At 48.3% G+C, this 27,289-nt stretch overlaps 1 protein-coding gene across 3 annotated transcripts in view; it reads right to left on the bottom strand.

The window, feature by feature from the left end:
- The window catches only part of LOC146203873 (alcohol dehydrogenase class-3-like), a 74,003-nt gene that overhangs the window by 18,579 nt on the left and 28,135 nt on the right, over positions 1-27,289 (bottom strand). For all 3 annotated transcript variants that reach the window (XM_084588946.1, XM_084588945.1, XM_084588947.1), the window contains exon 8: positions 11,094-11,229. In XM_084588946.1, coding sequence (XP_084445072.1) covers positions 11,094-11,229 — 136 coding nt within the window. The remainder of the gene's footprint in view (positions 1-11,093; positions 11,230-27,289) is intronic.

Below are 27,289 nucleotides of genomic sequence, written 5' to 3'. Positions count from 1 at the left end.
CCCGCGAAATATTTGCATAGACCTCATCTTTGAGAACCAGGCATTGGTGTAGCAAGTTGAGCATATATCGATCTATTTCTTCAATAAAAAAGCTTCCTTCATGACCATCAAGAACTGTTAGTGGAGTGTTTCTTGAAAAAGAAATATGCGTGAAAAATAAAAGGTTGTCTGTAATTGTACATACATGTCTTGCTCGAAATTATTTGTCTCAATTTATCGAAAAGCTGAAACGGCTGATGAGTTGCACTAAAATTTCGCATTAGCAAGTAATGCAATCGTAGGCAATTTTTTTCTTTATTCTATTATTTTTCACTGCTTTTAAGCATGAACTACTGTAGTGCCACATTCCAAAAGCAAGCAGCAGACTGCTGCGCATGCCATGTATAACTGCTGCATTTGCCACACTGAAACGTGGCGTGCTGTATCAACGGCGGTCGTTTGTTGCTATCGAAGACGTTCCTCTCACATCGGTTCATTATTTATCGCCATGAAACTTCAGGGGTTCTACTAAATTTCCAGTAATACAGCACTAGCTAAGAGATAGTCGGCACCATGAGTTCACTATATCAAGGTGAACCGCCGCAACATATTTATTACATGGAGTTTTCAAACGCATGCACCTCAATGAGGGCGACCGTGAGAATTTCAAAAACTTCATAATATCGAGGAATTTGCTTTAACTGTATTTGCAAGCATTTTAGAGCATGGGGCTTACAGTTCCCAAATCTCCTAGGCCGGCAAACATTGCTGTATAAGTTTGTGTGTGATTTGCGGAGTGCTATGCCCTTAAATTTGGTGTTATTGCCACAGAATCACACATGAGATGTCTTCAACTCGAAGTTTTATGCTGCATAGTTAAAAGAAAGAAACGTAAGGAAATACGGCAGACTCTCATTTGAACTTCAAGAACCAGAGGCGCTCTGAAATGCCAGAAACACAATGCAAGACTAAATACTGTTTGCTTTATGAACATATCTATACAAATGCAGTGAAATCTCAGTGATACGCATCAAGTTGATGCGAGTTTTGGGATGATACGAATTCGCGATATTTCCCATCCGGAGTGCACTGTGTACAATCCGCCTTTTGCGCGAGTTTTCTGCGCATGCGCGAAGTCGTAGCGGCGACCGATGGAAACACATTGAGCGGCGTCGACGGCGTTTCTCGGCGCCGCCAGTGCACGGGGGCTGGCGGCACTGTGGCCGTCACAGGCTTGGCAAAGCGATGCCAACATCTGCCGCGTACGGTTGCCACTCTCTAAGCGCGCCAAGATGCAAGACGCGGTTTTTTAGGTTTCCTTCGCCGAGCCGCGGCCAACAGGGCCACCAAGCGTCAAGATGTGAATGGCCGACCTTAGCTACCTACTGCGTACTCTCGACTGTGCGAAAAACACTTCGTTACAGGTATGTATGCATCTAAAGGAAATGTGCATAATGAAAAGTATCTACCAGTGTTTGCACCAAGCCTGTAACCCACCAGTGATAGCCGCAATGAGCATTTGTTCGGCGCGTCTGATGGCGATGTATTTTGTCGTTTGTTTTCTTTATGTGCGAAGGGGCCGGGTAGCGCAGATATCACAGGTGGCCGTGTGCTCTAGACCGTAATATTTAGCATGTTTTATCGCGACTGCCGCCTGACTAAAAAGAAAAGACAAATTGGGCGTTTGTTGTGATGCACCGCCGTTCACGAGCCGAGTGGTTGAGCTGGTCATGAGGCTCGTGAACGGCAGTGCATTAAAACGCCGTATTTTTTTTTCTTGTTAGGCAGTCACGATAAAACATGCTAAATATTACGGCCTAGTGCACAGAGCCGCCTGTGATATATAAGCTACCTAGTTCTTTCGCACATAAAGAAAAGAAAGGACAAAATACATCGCCTTCAGGCCCCGGCGCAACTAAAGCAATCACGCACCGAAAAAATCCTCATTGCAGCTATCCCTGGTGCGCTACAGCCTGGGTGAAAACTCCAGTAGGTACTCTTCATCATGCATATTTCGTTTAGATGCAAACATACCTGTAGTATCTGTGTTTCTGCCGCTCGGAGCATATGACGCACTTGACACTCTTGCACAACGCACAGTATTTTTTTTTTTTAAATTAAAGGCTCGCCTTCGTGCACGCCAAAGCATCCGGATTTTGTTCCTTTGGTGTACACAATCAGATGCACTTCGTTAGGAAGCTTGATAATTGTCGTCTTCGTCCAACCGTTTGCAACGGCAAGGAAACCGCCCGGCACAATAAATGAGTCTCCTGGAGGGTTCATGCTCGTTCACTTGCAGAGTGGATCGCTCTAGACGTAGAACAGGGTTGGTTCCTGACCGAGATGCGCATCCGATATGTAGGAGATTCACATGTGTCACCAAGTTGTTGATACCGCAGAAATCGCGGCGGAGGCAGAAATGAACGTTGGAGATCCTTTCACAACAGAATGACCATTCTCTGCGCACCGAGAACCTTTTCACCACTGCGACCACATCCGTTCTGACTCCTGAGGCCAGAAACCGGCTACAGCTCTGAATCATCCATTGCCAGAAAAATGCAGCGCGTTTCCTGCAGGTGTACATTCCGGCCGGGACAATGCCCTTTTCATGGGGTGTGTATAGTGCCTCTCTGCTGATCTTCGTGGATGAAATCCTATAGCTGCACGGTTGTAGATAACGCGAGGAGGAAGCGACGCCCATTGCACCATGCCGGCGCCGCGGTGACCGCATTGTGCTCGGTAACTCAAGACACCCCGCGCATACGCGCCGCTCAAAGTCACAGGAGACGATTCCACCTAGCTCTGCAGCATCAACAAACCCCTGGCTGCTTTGCCCTTTGAGATCCCCCTCTCTCTCTCTCTCAGCCCCCACGCTCTCCTGTCTGCCGAAAACCTGCACGCTGAGAGCGTCTCATTCTGTCACGTCGAACACGGCCCGCGCTACACGCTCTTACAATACGAAGATAGTATTGCGTACGTGCGTTATGAGTGGATTGTGAAAACGCTCTACCTTCCCCCATACTGCATGAACATGATATGCTGCAATCACTGTCACTACTTTCCGCTCCGAGGCCAAAAAAGGAGGGAACGTGGCCATTTCGCATGGTGCGCTTTCGCGTCGTCTGCTACACTGCCGCTCAATGTGTTTCCCGCCCGCTCCCGCATGATGGCGCCACATCCTCGCGCAAAAGGCGGATTTGCAAAATTTCAGTTGTTCCGAACACTTTCCTGCGCTGCTATGAATGATATGAACACGCAAGCTGCGATTGCAACCTTGAGCAGTATGTGCACTGCCCGCATATTGTTGAATCCGCGATCACCAGTCGCACTGTATGCATCATGAGCAGTTTGTGGTGACGTGTGGCCCGCATGCTTAAGCCGCATACACAATAGTGATTCGATTCATCATGGAAGGGGCGACCCGAACGAGCCGCCAGAAATCCATTTGAGGGAGTTGTGGCTGACCAATTTCTTGCAACGCGACTTCGCCACGGAACTCCTAAGCATTGCGTTGCAGGGCGCAATGTTGTTCTACTTTTACCTCCTTTCTTTGGCAGGAAAATTAAAAAGTTGCGACTTGCTGCGCACATAGTTGTTGGGCACACATGTCAGGGATCACTGCGAGAGTGAAGCCTACTCATTAGCGCTTGTACTCGTATCCTTCGTCATGCGCTTGACGCTCGGGCATGAGGCAATTTCCTGATCTGCTACTTCGCAAGACTGCGAACAAGAGTGCACACACCACCACCACTTCCGTCTTTGTTGAACTAGATCACTTTTGGCTGCCGAAACAAAAAATCATAAGGTCTTCTTCCGCGCTGAAATACTTGTACCATGCCTGAAAGGGTCCGAGAAGGCGCAAAAGTTGGCTCTTCGTTCAAATCTTGTTCGGGTAGAGGGCTGTCATGAAGAGAGTCGCACACCGGTGCAAACACTCAGTCTCGATCAGCGCTTGTCGCCAGTCGACCAAACCCTGACCCGTGACCTTTGCAAGTCGCCAGTGTAAATGCAGCTTTACATGCCGTGAAAAGTCAAGTCTTCACTGTGCGTGGCCCACAAGTTGCTGACGTCATGACAATAGCAGCTGGCGGGCAGCGTACAATAGGCCTGCACGGAGCGCACATTACGGCCCACGTCGTTATCTCCTGTCGTGCTGTACACGTAGCGAGAAGTATGCGGAAGCGGGCGAACTGCATATTGCCGGCATCGCCATCGTCTGTCATGCTTTTCACGCTGTGAAAAGTCTGCAGCGGCACGTGACCCACAAATCGCATCAAGAGCAGTCTGCGGAGGTGCGCGGCCGGCACGTCGCCAAATCCTGTCATGCTGCATGTGCTGCAAGTGGCAAGCTGTAACCGTGCGATCATACTAAACCTACTTGGCTGTAAACAGATTTGAGTGACTGCCTCTCCCATGCTTCTGCATACTTATTTTTGTTCGTTTTGATGATACGAATTTTCTTGCAGCCCCATGAAATTAGCATCACCAACGTTCTACTGTAGTATCCTAGAACCTTTGTTCTGGCTGGGCTTATGCGGTTCAACGTCCCAAAAAGACTGAGGCTATAAGGGAAGCCGTAGAAGCGGGCTCTGGAAATTTTGACCACCTGGAGTTCATCACAGTGTACTGACATAGCACAATTCATGGGCATCTTTCTTTTTGCCTCCATCGAAAAGGGGCTGCAACAGCCAGAATTTGAACCCCTATCCTTGGGTTTAGCAGTCCAGCACCCTAACTACCAAGCCACTGCAATGAGGCTGAACCTTTCCTTTATTCAAACACTAAAATCAAGTACAGCATACATAAAATAAGGGTTGAAAGCACTGACAAGTTTACTCAAGCAGCAGTTCTCAGCTAGATGAGTAGGTAAAAAAGTAAGAAAAAAAAAAAAAAGACTGCCAAAGAGAGCACAGCCTTTCTTTGGAGCTCAGAATCAAAGCCACTGCCTCAAACTATTTTGAGAAGTGTGGATTTTTCAGCCTCCTATACTAAAACATTTTGGAAGATATCAGACCACGACTACCAAAAACGGTGAAAAAATTTAACACGTTCACTGCGTAGCCCCTTATCATAGTTTTCATCTCTGTGCGACGTGGCCCACCGGTGGGTCACCCGACGCTTTCCGCGGGTGCGGCGTGACACACTGGTGGGGCACACTTATGCGGCTGTTTTTTCCGCCTGCTGAAAGATGGCTGTACTGGCATTTTCAGGCCGCAGTTTGCGCGGCCTACTTCAATCATGTATGCTAGCGCAGAAAATCATCAAGTGGTTCACTTGGCCCGTGCATTTCCAGGAAGTTGCTTCCTCTGGGGCCGCATTTTATAAGAATCTATTGCCCCTTTTCCACTCTGTTTCGCGTGACGCAATTAAGCCTGACAGACGATCGACCAATCACAGAAATGAAAAGCAGCAGATACCTGCGTTGACGATAGCCTTCGCCATTCGTTGCGCGCTGTGGTTTAATATTGGCTGCAAGGTGCGTCCAATAGCGAGGTCCGGTCGCCAATGAGCCAATAGTCAGGTCGCTTCCCACGAACGTTTGAATAGCACGGCTACGTCATCGAACAAAAATTACCTGATGTAAAGAACCAAATGGATCATGGATCCTTGTAACATACGGCACCTGGAGAATTTATCGAGTCATTCATTACCGCGACTCTGCTCGCTTCATCCCCAATGAACGTGACTGAAGCAAGTTCTCAAGGATGTCTTTGAAAAACGGCGCCCTTTCTGTCGACGAAGTTTCTGCTTTATGTAATTAGATTGCGGCCAAGAGTTTCGGTCGCTCTGGTCCTAACAAGTGCCAGAGGCGCTTGTTGCTCTCGCGCCCTCGATTCTTCTTTCTTTTACTGGGCATGCACGAGTTTCCACAATAAAGAGTTTGCGTTTTGAAGCCGTTGCCTGCTACGTTTACTACGCACCGACCAGCTCCTCTTTGTGGGCAACGCCTCGTGACCCTGCGTTGCAGCATTCACTAAGCACCAAGACACAAGAATTAGACCTCGAACTCGACATTTTATTGAAATATTTCCAGAATAATTTTCCGAAGAAAAAAAAAAACAGCTCAAGTCACAGCCTTTGCAACTAAACGTCTTACGTGCCACCAGCTCACGATGTCTAAAACGCAGTCTATGTTCAGGAGTTATACTCGTGCAGAAGATTGAAACATGGCAAACACATAAATGGCCTTTCCTCGCAATTTACGCAGAATGTAACAACTTTCTTCGCCATTACCCTTGCCTGCTCTGGGCTTCTGTGAGCTCTCAGCAATGCGTAGCATCCAGTATATCTCCTTCGGACAGACCGTGCAGGTCCATCGGCCTGTTACAGCGTATGGGCGCGCTTTGTTCCGCGTGTCCTTTCGGTCTCAATCTCAGCTGTGGCGAAAAGTGCGCGTGCCAAGTCCTCGCGGAATTCGATGATTGGCGATGTTTTACCGTCTACCATTGAACAGACAACCCATGCGTTCACAACTGCAGTTCCAACGATGAGCTCCACCGCAGCTTTCCTATACCACTTGAGCCTTTTCCGTAGGCAGGAGTAGTAGGACGTCATTTGGTCACTGTAGTCAACGCCCTTTTTCGCCGCGTTGTAGTCGAGGACTGTGCGCGGTTTCATGATCGGCTCACCCTTTCTCGTTTTTTTTCCGATATCAACAAGGCTGGCGTCATGCTCTGCAACCGTTGTCATCATGAGAACGGGCCGTTTATCCAACCACTTCAGCACCTTTACGCCGTTGTGGGATTCAAGACCAACGACTTCCCCTTTTTTTACTCTAGCTTCTGTAACTTCTTTTGGAAGCCCCATTTCGGTTCGAGCGGAGAGTGCCACATAAAAATGTATCATCCTTCAACAGGCGTGACGCAAGCGGCATGCTCGCGTAGAAGTTGTCTACGAAAAGTGTGCGACCACAGCCGGTGAAGCCAGCCATCAAATTTACTACTACTTCTTCGGCATGCCCCATGCCCGTTATGGCGTCAGATTTTCCGCCATATATTTGCACTTTCAATGTATAGCCTTCCTTCTTGCAGGCCTTGTATAGCTTGACTCCATACTTGTGGGCTTTACCTGGGATGTATTGCCTGAAGGCGAGGCGCCCACGCCATGGAATCATCGTTTCGTCAATGACAATCTCTTTGCCTGGCTCCAACACTGAGCAGAAATTGCGATTCATTTTATCCATCAAGGGTCGAATACGATAGAGACGATCCTGCTGTGCGCTCGGTTCCTCGTTGTCTGCGAAATGCCAGAACCTTAGTAGGAGCAGAAACCGGTCGCGTGACATGTTCCGGCGAATGCAGTTTACGCTGTACAGATCACTTCTTGCCCAATAGTGCTGCAGATTAGGAAGCCTTACTAGACCCATGCAGATGAGTACACCAACAAACACCTTCATTTCTTGCACGTTTGCCTCAGTCCATTTCTTTACGCGCGATTTCTCTTGTAGGACGTTCGAGTCTATGTACTGCTTCCCATACCTGTTTGTCTCATGAACCATCATGTCCCAAATGTCATCAGTCAAAAAAAGAGAAAACAAGCTGAGAGCATCGTTGCTAGTTGGGAGGCTGATTAGCACAGGAGGACTCGAATACGACATCGCTCTAATTCTAGTGGTTATCGCATTCCAGTTTTCGGCAGGTAATGCAGCCTGAACATCATCATTTTCCGAATCCTCAGATAACGCTTCACCGCAAACGCTTGACTCACCATCCCACAGTTCGGAAGAACTTTCCAATAACTCTTCGAGGAGGCTGTCATCGTCGCTGCTTGAGCACTCAACGTTCGCTGGAGCAGAAGTTGTGCTGCACGAAGTGGACGACAACGTATTTGGGTTGCCGCCGTGTGTCCCGGCAGATCCGCATCCACCGCAGGGTCTTTTCTTCTGCTTTTCTCTACCTCCGTCGAATTTTTGACAGTACATCACGATTTTTGAATGCTCGTAAAAAATGGAAAGCACAAGAACAAGGATGAGGACCATGAGGCTTGACACTGAGAATGAGCCACGTTATTTCGAATGGGACAGACTAATTCTGCGCAGTTTCCTGATAGCTGTCAGCTTTATCATCAGACGCATTGCAAAGCGCCAATCTCACTAAATACAGGCGCTCTTTATATCTCTATCGCCATCTGTGATATAATAGTGGAAACTCATTTTCATGCATTTGTGAAAACATATCGTCGCCGCACTGTAAGAAACGCCTTGTTGTTAGCGCCAGCACGGCTGGACTGCGTTGCGTGACCCACCGGTGGGCCATGACGCAGTGAACGTGTTAAACACCAGTGTGCCACTCATCACTGGAGGCAACAAATGTGCTCACTCACTATAAAGTTCCAAAGCTGTGACAAGAATCTGGGTATGAGAAGTGGCAACACTCACGACAATACTAAAACATGCGTACACCTTCAACATTCTGCAAATTATCATGAGCTCTGGCAACATAAATACAAACAGACATCAGCACTTTGTTTGTCTTTTTAAAACAAGAAAACAAAGGTCTAGATTAACATTATGAACTTAATCTCAATGCTGTCGTGACGCTGGGACTAAGTCGACCCGGCCTTGACTTGGCAGCATACAGAGACTCCGGATTGATGAAGGATTGAATCTTCGAAGTTGGTAAAATATATACAAGCAGGTTTAATGGCACTTTGAGAAAACTTATTTACATGAAAAAAAAAAGGGTATATCAGCAAAATGGCAAGCGTTAAGAGTTCATAGCGAGAAGCATCTGGATGAGCCGTTTACCCAGGGCTCAGAGCGTCATTTCGTGCTCTGCAACGTCCTTAAATCCCCCATGTCCAGCCCCTCTCTGAAGATGCTGACCAATCAGTTCCAGGGCACACCCCTCAGATATCTGCAACCAATCGAACACATCACTGCACTGATGGTCTGATGCACTGACTGGTCCAGTATTGTTTCGTCGAGCGTGGTCACTTGTTGTCGGGTAGAGCTTGGGAACGGCGAGGAGATAAATTTCGATTCTTCTGCAAAGATCCGCTATGTTGGTTCCGGCAAGTGGATTTCCTTCTCAGAAACCCAAGTGTATGTGTGAGTGCACGAATACTGTTCCCAGCATTGTCTCTTTCCGGCAATTGCAACTCTTTCCTGAATTCACGGGAAATCCTCTAATGGCCGCAATCCTCATGCTCCTTTCTTCTCCTGTACGTCAGCGGACGTGTCACTCCGATCGTCTCCTTTGGACAATAGGCATTCCCCACTTGACAATAGCGCCTCTCGACGGGAAGGGTGAACAGTTGAACAAAAGCACCTCCGGCTATTTCTCACAGGGCGACGTTTCTTTGTATTTTTCTTGACGTTCCCTTGACAGGGCCAACTTGGCAGTTGTAGGGTCACGACAAAGCAAAGCATGCTCACACAAAAAGATTCATGTGAACACGCTCACTTAGAGCCCTTGCACAAACAGCACATATCAATACCATGCCCACAGGTGCACAATAGTGCGCGCAAGCGTGGACCATGCACGGTCACAACAATGTAATGAATTAAACAAGAAGGTATTTTTTGTTCAGCTATGCTTATATTGAATCATTTCAATACATGTATTAGCAGGCAAAATTAATACCCAAGTTTTATTTAGTCTTTACCAGTAGAATAATATTGCATGGACATGTTCAATAGAGTGCATATTTTGTCAGCGTAAAATTAAAGGCAGGACTAAAGGAGAAAGACAAGGGACAAACGCTTAAATGTTCAATAGATACCACCATTGCCATTCTTGCAAATTGTTTTGCGCCAATATAATGCAGACTGAGGGAGCATGCTCCTTTCTTTAACCTATCGCTTACCATGCTTATTCCAATTGTTCAGTTTGAACGACAATGCAAAATGCCCCAAATATGAACAGTCCAGGCCACTTCAGACAAGTAACGCATCTCAGTATGGTGCAAAAAGACTACTTCAGTTTTTTTTTTTTTTTTTTTCACCAACCATTTAAGGGAGAACAGGAAGACCGTGCTAATTTGACCCTGTTAATTGATGACAATGATAATTTTTTTTTTTTCAAATAAAGTTTCATTTCTGCATGGCCAGGTTTGCACTTATCTGCGCAGCCTCAATTTCACAAGAGATTTTCATGAAAACAGAATATTTTGTCATTGCCGGCAATTTCGTTATGCCGGGGTTCAACTGCACATAAAAATAGTAAAGGATGAAAGTGGTTAGCAGAGCTTTAGCCTCTCAATCAGGAGGTGCTGGGTTCGATCCTGTGCTGCCGGGTATCCTACAGCCTTCAAATGAGTACAAGGTTTTCTCCTGCCTGGTGTTCAGCTTTTTAGAGTGATGAAATGTTTGGGAAAAGGGTCTCTGGAGTGGTTGCGTACCTCAGCAATGGCCACCTTATCTTTGACCAGTCTCCACGCACACCATGCAACATAGGAATTGAAAAGTGTGAGGACACCGGCACCTGCTCGCATTCTTCATTAAAATGTTCCTGGACAACTGTTGGCTCGAGCACTGTGCCATGTGGTTCTGCAGTTTTTTTTTTTTTTTTTTTGCTCCATGAGTACGAAACTGCTGCGGTGGCTCGCTTGGAGGCTGCCAGCAAATTTTTTTCATCTGAGGCCCAACATTATCACAAGCGCATTTATACCAAATGCCAATAGTGCTGGACCATTTATGCATGAGACTGTCCATGCCACACCAGTGAGTGTTGTTTATAGACACCAGAATGTTTTACTTCGAGTTCTCGGCAGCAGGAAAACGACGAATGTTTTTCGGGTGTTTTTTCAATACTTCGAACGGAATATCTCGGCACAACTAAAATTGAACAGCAGATTCGCCTAAACAAAATTTAGCAAATTTGCATGCCCCTACATGATGTGATACTGTTGTAGAAGGTCAGCGCAGCTAACGTTTGAAAGTGCTGTTTTAAGCTTGCATTTAAATGCCCCTTTGACACAGGTGCAGCACAAAAGGAGGCAGAAACTAGATTTTGCAGTAGCATGTGGCAGGGTTAGCAGTTGACTAAACTGGTGTCTAGTTGGTCTGAAAACCACTTGGTCCTCTTTCAATTATTTTCATATTATATTGTGCACATTTCGCTTGCAAATAGTGAAAAGCCCCATTCTAAAAAGTGATGGGAGTGTGAACATACCTCCAAAAGCACAGCCACGCCACACACGGCCAGTGACCAGCATGAAAGGTCTTGTGGAGATCTCTTTCCCAGCCGATGCCACACCTAGGATGATGGACTCGCCCCAGCCCTTATGACACGACTCGAGAGCAGCCCTCTGGGCAGAAGGAAGCAAAGCTATTTTAACAATGGCACTGCTTCAACTTCTGTAAACACTGACAGCCACCACAGCTGTGGCACTTAAATGTGCTATGTCACAAACGTGGCTGCTATGTGTAAGACCTCAGGCAGAAGCGAGATACAGAGATCAAAGACACACACACACACAAAATTTGCAACAGAGATTGATAACAGAGTAAAAGAAAAAAAAAAAAAAAAACTTCTGGTGCAATTACAAAAGTGATAGTATTCACTGAACAGCTAGGTAAATTATACCACATTTTACAACATAACTGCTGGTTCTTTTTTAAATGTCAATACTACAACTGAATTACTGTGAAATATCAAGGGGGTCGTTCCATTTAATACCCTTGGTTTTACACCTAAACTGACCGCAACTACACAGTTCGCTGTCTGACCTACAATCTACCACCAACTGTAACTAAATAAATGGTAGGCATAATTAGTATAGCCACATGCATCACACCACAGGCGACCACCAGGCATGGCGCCACCATCTAGTGGCATCTGGAGTGACACCATGCACTCTTAGAGGTGTGGCTTTAATTCTAGTATAGAGCTGCATATGGAAGACCCTTTTTAAGAAACTTGCGCCCACTGCAGAACCTCTTGGCCCTCTGGCAGGTGACAGAGATGTGGGTTGTGCCAAGGATACACCTTTACTGTGGATACACTAAGGATACAAGACGCAGAGGATACTTTACCTGAAAGAATAGTAACTGTTATTTCAGGATCTGATCATTTTGAGTTCTTTGGACACAAAGCCAATAGTGAAGAAATTTAATTACCGTATTTTCCGGTGTATAAGTTGCACCCCCCCCCCCCCCGTCCCCCCCAATGGGCAGTTTTTCAGTAAAAAAAAAAAGCACGGATAAATAGCTTCGGTGTATACGACACACCTATTCACTCGGCAGAAAACTCACTGAGGATCGGGCTGTGAGAATGTATGACGAGAATATATGCTTGCGGCGGCCGCCGCATGCATCCTGTGATAGGCAGTGATCGCACAGGTGCGTGTAGCGTCCAAAGTCTGAACAGTACTTTTCAAAAATGTTTTATTTTGGAACATACAGATGATATGCACTTACGTACACACTGCATTTAGGCTACACCATCAGAAAAAAAACAAGGCGGGAAGAAAAGGGAAAAGGAAGAGAGGCCAGAGCAGTTAGAGAAAATATGCAACACCAACTAAGCAACTTCTTAGTTGTGTTCATTGCGCAAGTCCCAGATCATTTTTTTTCACTAAAGAATTTGATGATGCTTTTGAGTTATTTAAAAATGAATTTACTGTGTACGGCAGAAGATGGTGCGCAGCTGTAGCGCATCGTTTCTCAGCTCAGACGCAGCATGCCTTCGCCGCCCACTTCATAATTTGTTGCGTAAAAATTGTAAATTGTTGGGTTTAACATCCAGAAGCGACATATGGGCTATGTGCGACGTGGTTGTGGGCTCCGAATTAATTTAGACCACCTGGGTCTCTTAACATGCACTGACATCGCACAGTGCACAGGCACCTTTTCGGGTACGGACCAGGTGTGGCCGCCACAGCCTGGGTGGATAAGACGCACTGACGAAATTTTCAGACAAAAACCGTGACTTATACAGCAGAAAATATGGTATGCCCACATCACATGCCATCTTGTATCACATCTTAAGAACCATGGCTCATAGCTGCTGGTTGATTTCCAAAACAAAGTACCTACTAGTGGGGCGTGGGTAGACGTTTTCTGTTCTTTATCCAAATTCAACCATCTACAATTATGTTCTCATGAGGGTCAACTGTTCATGTGGTAAAATAAAAAAAAAACAGAAAAACGAAGATAACTTCATTCAATTTTTGTTCTTAGTACAATCTATTCTACCACTCTTTCCGGTTATGTTAATGCCTGCCCAGCAGCAAAGGAACGAGAGAACTGCATCTAGGAATTTTACTGCCAGTAAGTTAGAACTCGTGACGCCTTACACTGAAAAGAACACCAAGATCACCGCGAATGCTGTTGTAGCTTAGCCTCTGGAAGCTATGCCCAGAAAATTGCCGATGAATCACTGTTCACCCGTGAAATACAGACCAGTGAATATGCAGCGAAGTTTGCTTGCGCAGTAACCTTTCTGGTGTGGAAGCATTCTAGCATGTTTACCCCTTAGCTTGTCTCAACAATGCTTCACAGACACTATGTAACTCTGAAAGAAACGAGAAACAATTCATCGTTTCAGCTGATCTTTTTTTACAATGCCTGTGGGAAACCAACCAAAAGCTCTCATACTGCTACTCTTATTTAAGAATCCATATTAACAAAGTTCATATTAACTGCATCCACTGTACTTGGTGAAAACCCAACAAATGGTTAAGCTCCTCTTAGAATGAAAACTGTGACAATTTTCTGCAACTTCGTCAAATCATGCAGATTACTGGAAGTGTAGCAAGCAGAACTGCTCCACAGCTGTAAAGATACCCATGGCTTCTTTCTGTGTGCGATGTGGCAGCGAGCTTCTTTGCATGTGTCATCACGTGAGGTAACTTTACTGCACAAACAGCACATAGAATGTGACACACATGGAGTTTCTACGTGCTGGGACAATATAACTACGAAACATACATGGACCGACGTGAGGGAAGTGTACATTGGCTCTGGACCAGCAAGGTGCCTTTGAGAATTAACAAAAAACATCAGTGACAAGCGCAACAAGTAAATCACAGTTCTAAATGGCATGCAGCAGTAGGCTTGGCTGGTTGGCTGGGATGTGGGGCCAGCAGCTTCTGTTGTCACAGGCTGGCAACAAAGCTCTGAAAATGAAACTACGTGCTCAACGCACTCCTAACCTACCTACCAATGGGGGCGCCTTCTGATCATCAAGCCTGGTGTTGCATGCACTTAAGGGAGTGCAGAGAACGTAATGTGCAGGTCAGACCTCTACACTGCGTCGCATCGAGAGCTTGTCCAGATTGACTGACCCCAGCCACAAAGCGTCCAAATAAACAATCTTCTGATGCCACCACCATTTTCGTTCATCATCATTATCACCCAGACTATACCCGCTGCAGGGCGAAGGCCTCTCCCATATTCCTCCAATTAACCTGGTCTTGTGTTAGCTTCATCCACTTGACCCCTGCGGACTTCTTAGCCTCATCACCTAACTTTATGCCGCCCCCCTGCTGCACTTTCCTTCCCTTGGAATCCAGTTTGTTACCCTAAGCGACCATCTATTATCCTCTCTTCGCACTACATGTCCGGCCCATGCACATTTCTTCTTCTTGATTTGCACTAGAATGTCAGTAACTTAAGTCATTTCTCTGACCCACTCTGCACGCTATCTCTTAACGTTACCCATACCATTTTTCGTTCCATAGTCCTCCGTGTTGTCCTCAACTTAAGTAGAACCCTTTTTGTTAACCTCCACGTTTCAGCCCCATAGGTGAGTACAGGTAAGATGCAACGGTTGTATACTTCCCTCTTGAGCGAATACCGTTAAGCTGCTAGCCATAATCAGCGAGTACCATATTTACTTGCATAATTTGCGCCCTCGTATAATTTGCGCGCCCGTAACTTATCCCTCGAATTTATAAAAAAAAAATACTTTTAACCGCATATTTTGCGCACCTCATTGCGCAAAAGCGCCAGCATGCAAGTGGGAACGCACAAGCAGACCACATCGGTGCAGAGCAATGCCAAGGCCAAGCCAAAGCAGTCCCAGCCAAAGCGAAGCTGCGGCGCTGTAGTGCTCGTTGTGCGTCTGGCCCGTCCATCTCTTTGTTGTTGGTGGTTTGGCTTCGTGCGTAGTGGTTTGACGTACGGTTGTTCGATTGCAATGGGCTACTACAACTATCCGGCGAAACTTAAACTCCAGGTGATTGAATTTGCTGAAGAAAATGGAAATCGTGCCGCTGCCAGGCTGTACAAGCTTAATGAAAGCCACGTGCAGGACTGGCGAAAGCAGAAGGCAGAGCTAAAAAATGCAAGACACGAAAGGAGAGCATTTTGGGGACCTATGAAAGGTAAATTCCCCATCGTTGAAGAACATGTGCGTTATGCTCGCGAGCATCGGGCCTTCGGGTTTGCAGTGTTGTGCGAGATGCTGCAGTTCCAGGCCAGGAAAATTGCATGTGATGAGGGGATCCCAGCTGCGATGTTCAAAGCAAGCAGGGGGTGGATGACCCATTTTATGAGATGCCACCACCTGTCTCTGAGACGGAGGACAACTCTCTGCCAGCGTTTGCCCGTAGAAAAAGAAGAGAAAGTGGCGGCATTTCACCGTTTCGTGATAGCGCTGTGCAGGGCGGAAGGCTTCATTATGTCCCCGATCGGGAACGCTGACGAGACGCCGCTGACATTCAACATGCCACCCAACATCACGGTGAGCGAAAAGGGAGTTTCGCCTGTTGTCATAAAAACAACCGACAGCGAAAAGCAACGGTGCATTGTAATGCTGGCAGTGACCGCTGACGGTCGCAAACTACCACCCTTCGTCATATTTAAGCGGAAGACGATGCCGAAATTGAAAGTGAAACAACACATCCATGTTCGTGTCCATGAAAAGGGGTGGATAAATGAGGTATTAATTCTCGACTAACTAGACACTGTGTGCGGGAAGCGACCAGGCGCTCTTTTGCGACTACCATCGATGTTAGTCCTTGATAGCTTCAAGGGCCATCTCGTCGACAGTTGAATTAAATGAAGACCAACCTGGCTGTCATCCCAAGCGGCCTAACATCAGTACTGAGGCCATTGGATGTCTCCATTAACAAGCCGTTTAAAGACAACGTGCAGAAGTTGTACGTTGAGTGGATGGCCAGCGGAGAACACAGTCTCACTCCCACTGGAAGAATGAAAAGGCCTCCTTTGGAGACTGTCTGTGAATGGATTCTGGCAGCGTGGGACAGGGTCTCTCCCAACATTGTGGAGCACAACTTCAAAAAAACTGGACTGTCCAATGCGCTTGGTGGAACCGAGAATGACGCCAGCGACAATGGTGACTACGGCCGCAACGATGTCAGCCATGGCTGGGAATCCAGTTTTTCCAGCAACGACTCCGACTAGACAAAGTATGTGCACTTAATAAAGGAAAGTGTTTTGCTTGTATATGATGCCTCACTTTTTTAGATATATCCCTTGAGTTGCCTAGCAAGGCAATATCATCAGTGAAACACAGATTATTGAGCTATTCTCCATCTACTCCATCTATACTCATTCCTAACTGCTCCCATTCCAAGCAGGGTGTCTAGCAAACCACTATTTTCAAAAGCCCTAACTTTTCCAGGTTTTCTCTATTTCAGTTCAAATTCCCTGACGAGTGAAGAGGCTCAAAAATGTAGCTACTGATGATAATCAGCAGAGAGGAATAATTAAAAAAAAAAAGCAATTTATTAATCATATTTTGCTGTTTACAATAGTGAAAGGCTGTTATTAGTGTTAATGGCAGGTAGAAATGTCGCAAGTTTACTGAAAATTAAAAGCACTCTGATGCCAGCCTCAGCAGAGCTCTTTGACACTATTAGTTGTGAATTTCCTATAGGCCCCATGTATCAAAAAACGGCAGCTTTGACTGGTCTCACAGCCGGTCTCGAGGGACAGCGCACTTCTCTTAGCATGCTCTCCCTCGAGACTGGCCGTGCCCAGGTGTATAATAGTGGCGGCACCCACAACCATTAATGGAAACTGCGTCTAAGTTGAAAACTTTCAGATAGTTAATAAATGCGAAATCAGCTGGAAAATAAAATTAGTTGAAGACTTGCAGTAGCGAAAATTCTTAAAGATAACAGCCGTAGACATAATTAAGGGGAGATGAGAGTCTTAGAACTGTCCAAAATGTTCAAAACTCGATTTTGAGACAAAGTCATTTTCGGAACGTCTATCCTATTGAGCATCTGCACTCAAATTGTTACTGCTGAATTCGGTCAGGAAATGCGACAAAATTGGCTTTCATAACGTCACGGCAGCCACGAAATGCCTCCCTAAAAGAGAAATATTGTTTAAAATTCCTGCGCGCGCCGCGGGCATTGAAGCTGGCCGATCACCGCCATCTTGGGCTTGGTTTAAAGCTGTTTTCTTTGTGTGCAATTTCCGCTATCTCAAAACGGCTTCACTCAAGCAGACTGGCTGCTTGCGCCCATTTTCCAAAGGCTGTTTATGGCTTCTGATTAGCTCTCAAGTGGCGCGTTTTTCAAGCGCCATTCTGCGTCTCCCATTGGCTGGCATAATCGCCGCGCGTCGCGGTCGCCGTTTCATGCACGTCTCCGTTTGCGCTCGTTTCTCGATGCACCGCTCTGTGCAGAGTTGTTCCCAGCGATCGAGATGCCAGAAAACAGTAGATTGTAACCGTGCACGCAACGAGCCTTTGGAAGCCGTAAGAAACGGGAGTGGAACAAAAACCAGAAGGCGCTGGCCACAAGCGTGCAGTCGGGACCTGAGTTACAGCCGGTGCCAGACTTGTGAGATGTGCAGGGAACATGAAACAAGCTGCCCGATGACAACACCACAGGTAAAATTACAGCACGAATTGCATCCCAGATCACGGTACACTTTCGAGTTGACGCCGCCGCCACGTACTACTATGGCGGAGCCGGCGCACTACCGTTCTGTCAGGAAAGTCCGCAACACAACGAGAGTTCCCCTTGGCGTTAGCACAGAATGCGATGCCAATACAGAGTTCGTGATTGTGGACATGAAAGTGTTAAGCAATTTTATCGCGCACACGAAGCGCGGAACCTGCGCCGAGATCGCGAAGACGTGAGCGGTCAACCGCTGGAGTGTCACAACAGACCTCAGCTGTAGCTCAGCCAGTCTATCACTTTCGCGCTGGCCGCTGCCGGCGCGATAATTCCTGCTTTTTGTCGCGTGCTACTCTCACGCAGGGCTCCCACATATTTTACTGAATACCCAAAATACCCAACTCACACGCGTATCCATTCTTCTATTGTGTCAGCTCAGCAATGCACTGGCGTCAGAGTAATATATCGCGCCTCGCCTTGCGGCGCGGCCACGGTGCGCTCACCACAGAAAAAAAAAAAATCTACATGAATAACATACTTGCTGTACGCCAGCTTAAAATGAAAATGCACTGCAGAATATATCGTGCCATTTTCCCTGACAATTCCCGGTTTTTCCGGTTGCTATACACCCTGCCAAGTCTCTGAATACTTCTTCTAAGCAAGCTGTGAATAGTACTGGGGAGATCGTGTCTCCTTGCCTAACACCCTTCTTTATAGGAATTTTTTACTTTCTTTATGCAGAACTATGGTTGCTGTGCAGCCCCTGTATACAGTCGAACCCGGTTATATCGAACCCGGTTATATCGAACCCGGTTATATCGAACCCGGATATATCGAATTTTGGTTATATCGAACTCACGAAACATTCCCTTGAAAATCCCATGTAAAAGTATAGAAAAGCCGCGTCATATATCGAACTTAATTTCACCGGTCGTTCGATATATCGAACTCCACCCCACGCACTGGAAAATGTGCCTTCCCCAAAGACGATCGCATAACCCTTGGCCGTTTGCCACGTGACATTTTGCCATGCGCGGAAGGAATGAGAAGAAACAGTTCGGCGACGGCTGGTCTGGGCAGTGCCGCACCCATTGCCCAAAGGCGCGCGCATCTGCAGTTATCGTTTCCCGCGTGCCAACACATGACGTTTGCAAGCCATGTGCGTGGGTGTGCCCATTTTTTTGCCGAGCTATCTCTCTCCTTCAGCTCGCGCTACACATGCGCCAAGCCATCTCAGCCCGTATTCAGACAGACGTCGGACGCTTTCTCCAGCATGTGTTGCAAACCCTTTGCGCGCGGCGGCTATGGCGCCTGCGGACGTTAAAAAGCGGCAGCTGTCTTTTTTTTTTTTTTTTGAGAGTCATCCTTTTTTATCGTTGTGCTGTTCGGGCGTTAAGCGGCGGCATTTTTTTTTTTTTTTTTTTTTTTTTGCGGGAGTCGTTTACCCTGCATATATGAATCAACGAAACCACGTGGTCAGCTGCTGCGATCATGACGCCCGCCCCAAGCGCGGTGTGGCTTGCACAATCGAGCCATCACGGGCACTCTGCCAATTTCGCTCCCGGCCACCGCAGGAGCTATCAAAAGATAAACGCGCCCGGACGTTATCGTTGCGCAGCATCTTGGCACGCTGCCAAGAAATAAGCTGCGGATGACCACCGAAACGAAGTGATGCGCGTCATCGACATGCAAGCGAAAATGCTCGCGATTTCTGCCGCCGCGGCGACACAGAAACCTTGTTTTGAGCTACCGCAGTTCCAACAAGTAGGAAATTTTTCGCTCTGTCGCTGCGGCTCGTCGCTGAGATCGCTCAATCGCTTGCATGTGAGCGAGCTGACCTTTACGCATTTTTCTTTTTTCAAATTCTCGAGTGCAAAAGTGGAGGGTGGGTTCATTATGCGAGTGGGTTGATTACACGACAAATACGGTATAGTTTTTCGCATCGTAAGTGCCGTCACAAGCCAATTTCTGTATATCGAATTATCAATATATCGAACTATATCGCGATCCCCTTCGAGTTCGATATATCCGGGTTCAACTGTATATCGAACTCGAAGGGGATCGCGAAATAGTTCGATACATCGACAATTCGATATACAGAAACCGGCTTGAGACGCCACTTGCGATCGTGAAAAATGATATGGCATTTGTCGCGTCGTCTACCCACTCGCATAATGAACCCAATCCCCATTTTTGCCCCCGAGAATTTAGAAAAAAAAAAAAAAAGCGTTTGGAGCGGCGTTCCTCCGTTTCGACTGTCGCATCCACAGCTCATTATTGGTAGCACGCCAAGATTCTGCGCAGCGATAACGGATAACGCCACGACGTGTTTATCTTTTAACTACACTTTTCATAGATCCTGCGGTGGCAGGGAGCGAACTTGGCAGAGTGCCCGCGTGATGGCTTGATTGCACAAGGCTGGTGCGATTTATCGTGCCGCGCTTGGGGTGGGGAGGACGTAGTCCACTGCTTCAAAATCATTGGCAAGCGTGATAGCTGCAAATGCCGTTTGGAGCGAACAATGCTAAAAGCCGGTGGCATGATCGCAGCTGACCGCGTGCTTTCGTTGATTCATAGATGCAAGAATGAACGACTCTCGCAAAAACAAAAAAAAAAACTGCTGCTTCTTAACTTTCGCAGCCGCCATAGCTTACGCTGCGCCGCACGTTCAGCCCGACAAAAACTACTCTCGAAAAAAAAAAAAAAACTACAAAAAAACATTGCTGCTTCTTAACCTCCGCAGCCGCCATAGCATGCGTTCAGCCCGACGGCAAGAATAAACGACTCTCTCTCTCAAAAAAAAAAAATATATATATAAGCCATTTTTTAGCGTTCGCGGCAGCCGAAGCTTACGCGCGTTCAGCACGACGACACGAGACGCTCATCGCACGCCGGCCTCCACATGCAGAGCGTTCACAACACACACTGGAGAAGCGTCTGCCACGGGCTGAGCTGGCTTGTCCGCGCATGCCTAGTGCGTGCTGCTGCGAACGAGACTGGGGAAAGAGAGAGGAAGAGGAGAGATAAAGCTCAGCAGAAGAGAGGGCACATCCTTGCACTTCACTCTATCGCAATTTTTCCCTCTCCCGAACACCATGGCTGCATTGGTTCCCTCTCGTTCCTTCACACACATGACTTGCGAATGTCACGTGCTAGCGCGGCAGCGATCACCACAGATGCGCGCGCCTTTGGGGGAAGGGCGCGGCGCTGCCCTAGACCAGCCGTCGCCGAACTGTGCCCTCTCATTCCTTCCGCGCGTGGCTTGAAAACAGCTCGGGGCAAACGGCCAAGGGTGATGCGATAGTCTTTGGGGGAGGCGCACCGCCCAATGCGTGGTGCGGAGTTCAATATATCGAACGACCGGTGAAATTGAGTTCGATATACGACGCAGCTTTCCTATACTTTTACATGGGAATTTCATGGGGATATTCCACGAGTTCGATATAACCAAAATTCGAAATATCCAGGTTCGATATATACGGGTTCGACTGTAGTATTCCCAACATTCCTGCACCTTATCACGAGCCGCAATCTGAGAGCTACGCCGCGGTCCTACGTCGCCCGCCTCCAGACCACGCCTCACCGAGCGCACCAAGCCGTCAGGAGACGCGATTCTTCCAGGGGCCTCAGTGGGCGCCTTCCAGGTGCTCTCAACTACGCCGAACGGACAGGTGGCGCAGTTATGACAGCCGGCCACTCTGTTTCTACTGCGGACAACCTGGCCACGTATATCGGTACTGCCGTTACCGCGAAGAGGGGCAGGCCTTTCCGTCTGCTTCTGCTCGCCGCCGCTTCGACGCTGACACTGCCCAAACCGACGACGGCCTTCCGGTCAGCAGGGAAACCGAATCCCCGGGCTTCCGCCGCCGCTCCTCCCCATCACCACAGCGTTATTCTCCGCCGATGCGTCGTGGCAATGCTGACGTTGGCGGACGGTGGTCCCCTAGCCCTCACCGGGGAAACTAACAGCCGCAACCTCACGAGGGGAGGTTGCACACAGTCTAAAAGTGTCAAAACCCTCACCACCGCCGCAACAGCCGACAGCCCGTGCTTCTGACGCTGCCGTTAGTATGGACATTGCCGCACTACCGCCGAAAATGCCGCCTACATTACCACCGAAAATGCCGCATCAGATGAGCAGCCCCGACGACGAAGCTGATACCGCTGACCTTGCCGCACTTCCGCCGAAAATGCCGAAAGAGACGAGCAACCCAGATAACGTTGTTAAGTTGAATCCCGCTATAACGAAATTCACGGTGCACGAAAAAAAATTCGTTCTCGCGGAACTTCGTTATCGCAAAAATTTGACGTGAAACGCAGAAAGAATTGCCCAAGCAGCAGCAAAGGCGTTTAATGCCAAAAATCTGTAAGCTTGGTTTGCTTACGCTTCACGGCGAGCAACGCCGTCACGCGATTTTCGCACTCGGTCAGCAAACCCATTGCAACATCGTCGTCTCGGACAGCAACGAAATTCCTGATGACATCAAAAGCGTCCATCACCTGTACGGCGGTTGCCGCAGCCGGCGCTTCCTGTACGTCGTCGTCTTCTTCATCGGAAGAGTCCTTATCATTCCGGGCAGCTTTTATGATCTGCTCATCACTCACATCTTCGTGAACAACAACACAAGCGTCAGCGCCGATGTATTCGTCGAGCTCGAGATTAGGCGGCACGGTTCCTATTTCTCCCAGCGTTTTCCAGGCGGCCGCGATCCCCGGAGCCGGTGACGCCTCTTCGTCGTCGTCTGTAACGCCTGGTGTTAGGCCAGCAGAGTGTACGGGTCGACCTTCGGCAAATCCGGCGTGCCTGAAACAGTTCACAATTACTGAGCGCCCCAGTGTGCTCCAGGCAGCAGACATAATCTGCAGTGCCACGTACAAGTCCACCTTCGTGTCTCGGCCGGTTTCAGTGTTAAAAAGCAGCCGCTGAATTAACCTCCCGCGGTAAGCGCGCTTCAGGCTAAGAATCACGCCCTGATCGAGAGGCTGTAAGACAGACGTGCAATTGGGAGGGAAAAACCTCAGCTCCGTGTTAGTGAGCTTGACTTCGTCGGAGTGATGCGCTGAACAATTGTCCAAAAGCAAGCAAACTTTACGGCCCTGCCGCTTCATGTCGCGGTCGAATGCCATCATCCACTCGGTGAAAATAGCGCGGGTCATCCATGACTTGTTGTTCGCCTTGTACTGCACAGGTAGGCTACGAGTTCCCTTAAAACAGCGCGGCTTGGCACTTTTGCCTATGACTAACGGCGGACGCTTGTCCGAGCCATCCATGTTTGTGCAAAGCAGCACTGTGATGCGTTTTTTGCTGTGTTTGCCGCCGTGACAGCGCTGCCCCTTGAAGTCGAGCGTCCTAGCCGGCAACATCTCGTAGAATAGCCCGGTCTCGTCGGCGTTGTAAATGTCTGCAGGCGCGAAGTTGCTTAAAATTCCGGCCATGTTACTCGCCTTCCAAGCAGCTGCTCCGTCCACGTCTGCTGACATTGACTCGCCGCACAACACTTTTCCAACGATGTTATGGCGGGCCTTGAAACGGTTTAGCCAGCCAATGCTGGCTTTAAAATCATCAATGCCAAGTAGGCATGCATAGTTCAAGGCTTTCTGCTGGACGATGCTTCCGGACAGGGGGACGTTGCTGGCTCGTGCTTCCACAAACCACGCATGCATTGCTTTGTCAAACTCTTCATGGAGGGGCCGCGTCACCTTTTTGTGCTTCGAGGATGTGCCTGAAGCAAGTGCCATTCTCACGCTGTCCTTATTGCCTAGAATCGTTGACAGCGAACTTGCAGGAATTCCGAAGTCTTCAGCAATTGCCGCTTTCTTCCTTCCGCGTTCTGCTTGGGCGATTATTTGAGCTTTTTGCTAAAGGGAAAGAGTTTTGCGTTTTTTCACTTGCGTTGCCATCGTGTCCTGCGAATGAAAACTCGTCGTTGTCGAAGAGAAAGGCAGCGAGTGAACAACGCGACCACGACACAAAGCCAAAATGGCGGAACTGCAATCACGTGATTTCATGCTTAATGTGGCTTTGGATTTGACTTGGACTTCTCGCCAATAAAACTAGTTTCGGTTTCGATTTTGAACGCGAAAATTTCGTTGAAGCGGAAACGCTCTGCAAAAATGGTTCGTTGTGCAGAGAAATTTAGGCCATTAATTCTTATAGGATACTCGCGGGGAATAAAAAATTATTCGTTGTCGCGGAAATTTCGTTGTGGCGGTATTCGTTGTGGCGGGATTCAACTGTAGCGCTGACCTCGCCGTTTCCATTGATGGGCTGGAGGTACATGCTCTGGTGGATACCGGGGCGGATTTTTCAATTATTAGCCAGAAACTGGCTGACACGCTGCGCAAAGTAAAAACCGAATGGACTGGGCCAGTAATAAGAAGTGCTGGGGGCCAGCTACTGGCACCGACAGGGAAGTGCACTGCCCGGATAGGAATAGGAAACGCGGTGTTTGTTGGCAGCTTCGTTATTCTCCCTGACTGTTGCAAAGATCTCATCTTGGGCATGGACTTTCTGCGTCTTCATGGGGCTGTAATCAGCATTCGTGACAGCGTCGTTGCCTTCACCAACAATCATGAAGACCTTGGTTGTGCGGAAGTACCACTGATGCCCTTACGCGTCGCCAATGAGACAGTGACATTACCTCCGCGATCATGCTCTCTTGTTGAAGTGAAGTGCGACATGGCGCATACCGGCGATGGTATCGCCGAAAGGGCAGTCGCCCTGGTACTAAGCCGAGGTGTTTCTATAGCTCGAGGGCTAGTCAACTTGACCAATGGACAGACCGAAGTGCTGCTGACAAACTTCAGTGACGAGCGTCAGCAAATTCCGAAAGGCACAACTGTGGCCTTTTTCGACAGCATCCCAAAGGCGCAGCACTGCTTCTCACTGCAACAGGAAGGATCAATGTGCAAGACGCCCGTAACCATCGTCGATGTGAGTAAAAATTTGTCTTCTTCAGAACGGGACCGTCTTTTGGATCTCATAGATCAATTTCGAGACTGCTTTGCTTCCGAATCGCGGATCGGCCAAACGCCTTTGACAAAACATCGAATCATCACGGATGACTCGATTCGCCCGATTCGACAAAATCCTTACCGTGTAGCTCCGAAAGAATGTGCAGCCATTCAGCGCCAGGTGGCCGAAATGCTTAGAGACGACGTTATCCAGCCGTCACAGAGCCCCTGGGCTTCCCCCGTGGTACTTGTTAAAAAGAAGGACGGCAGCTTACGATTTTGCATAGATTACCGCAAGCTCAACCAAGTAACTAAAAAAGACGTGTACCCTCTTGCTCGCATCGACGATTCCCTTGATCGCCTACGAAATGCACGTTACTTCTCATCAATGGACTTGAAAAGTGGATATTGGCAGATAGAAGTAGACGAGAGAGATCGGGAGAAGACAGCATTCGTCACTCCCGATGGATTGTACGAGTTTAAGGTCCTTCCGTTCGGTTTATGCTCAGCACCAGCAACATTTCAGAGGTTGATGGATACTGTGCTCTCGGGACTTAAGTGGCAAACATGCCTGGTGTATCTTGACGACGTGATTGTGTTTTCGGCCACATTTGAAGAGCATCTACGCCGTCTGCTAGCTGTATTTCAGGCCATACGATCTGCGGGCCTCACACTAAAACCCGAGAAGTGCCACTTCGGGTACGAGGAGCTGCAATTCTTAGGTCACGTCGTTAGCCAAGAAGGTGTCCGGCCTGATCCTGAAAAGCTCTCCGCAGTCGCCAAGTTCCCGACACCTACGGACAAAAAGACATTGCGGCGTTTCCTGGGTCTTTGCGCCTATTACCGCCGGTTTATTGCTGGTTTCTCACGAATTGCCTGGCCATTAACTTCGCTGACGCGTGACAATGCTGTCTTTCACTGGGGTGAAGAACAGGAGCAAGCGTTTAATGAGCTGCGGAGACGTTTACAGACACCACCTGTCCTGGCGCACTTTGATGACGACGCCCCTACACTGCTTCATACGGATGCCAGCAACGTGGGCTTAGGTGCTGTGCTGGTGCAGCGCCAGGGTGGTGTGGAAAAAGTAATTGCTTACGCCAGCAGGACCCTATCTAAAGCAGAAGCGAACTACTCGGCAACCGAAAAAGAATGCCTTGCAGTGGTATGGGCGGTTATGAAGTTCCGCCCTTATTTGTACGCTCGCCCCTTTCAAGTCGTTAGCGACCATCACTCGCTCTGTTGGCTGACGAATCTAAAGGACCCTTCAGGGAGACTCGCGCGTTGGAGCCTTCGGTTACAAGAATTCGACATGGCAGTTATTTACAAATCTGGAAAAAAGCACGCGGATGCTGACTGCCTTTCGCGAGCGCCGGTCGAACCTTTTACTATGACCGATGAAGACACTGCATTTTTAGGTGTCATAGATGACGCAACGCTTTCCCAACAGCAGCGAGAAGACCAGGAATTGCTCCCTCTTATTGATTTCTTGGAAAAACGAACTACCGTTGTGCCTAAGATTTTCACCCGAGTAATCTCTTCATTCTTTATTCGCAACAACGTGCTTTACAAGAAGAACTTCCGCCCTGGGGGAAACAGTCATCTACTCGTCGTCCCATCTGTTCTCCGCAGTGAAGTTCTGCAAGCGTGTCACGACGAGCCAACCGCCGGTCACCTAGGCTACACCCGCACGTTGGCTAGAGTCCAGCACGGATACTACTGGCCAAAACTGCCTGCGACAGTGAAACACTATGTACGTACGTGCATAGACTGCCAGCGCCGTAAGTCACCCCCTGTAAAACCAGCTGGCCTACTCCATCCTCTTCAAGTGCCAACAACACCTTTTAAGCAAATCGGCATGGACCTCCTGGGACCATTTCCGACGTCGACAGCCGGAAATAAATGGATAATTGTCGCCACCGATTATCTAACCCGCTACGCGGAGACCAAGGCTCTGCCAAGGGGTACCGCCGCCGAAGCAGCTCGGTTCTTCGTGGAGAACATTGTCCTGAGGCATGGCGCTCCGGCGCTCATTATAACTGACCGAGGAACTGCATTTACGGCCGAACTTTTGGAGACCGTTCTCCGCCTCAGTGGTACCAGTCACCGTAAAACTACAGCCTATCACCCCCAAACCAATGGGTTGACGGAACGCCTCAATAAAACCATTGCAGACATGCTTTGCATGTACGTTGACGTGAACCACAAGAATTGGGACGAAATTCTTCCCTACGTCACGTTCGCCTACAATACGGCACGCCAAGACACCACTCGTATGACACCATTCAGCCCCCTTCACGGGCGACCAGTAACAACTATGCTGGATGCAATGTTGCTCCCGAATGCCGACACCAACGATCTCGATCAGGACGCCGAGGAAATCGCTCAGCGTGCAGAGGAAGCCCGCCAACTAGCGCGTGTGCGGATCAAGAATCAGCAAGAGCATGATGCACGACGCTACAATCATAGACGCCGACATGTCATGTACGAACCTGGCGACAAAGTGTGGATCTGGACGCCTATTCGCCGCCGTGGACTCTCCGAAAAACTATTGCGGCGATATTTCGGGCCATATGTTGTTCAGCGACGTTTAACC

The sequence above is a fragment of the Amblyomma maculatum genome, chromosome 1 (genome assembly GCF_055883805.1).
Source record: "Amblyomma maculatum isolate TAMU_Amacu chromosome 1, ASM5588380v1, whole genome shotgun sequence".
Lineage (NCBI taxonomy): Eukaryota > Metazoa > Arthropoda > Arachnida > Ixodida > Ixodidae > Amblyomma > Amblyomma maculatum.
This window is presented reverse-complemented; position numbering and strand designations above follow the sequence as displayed.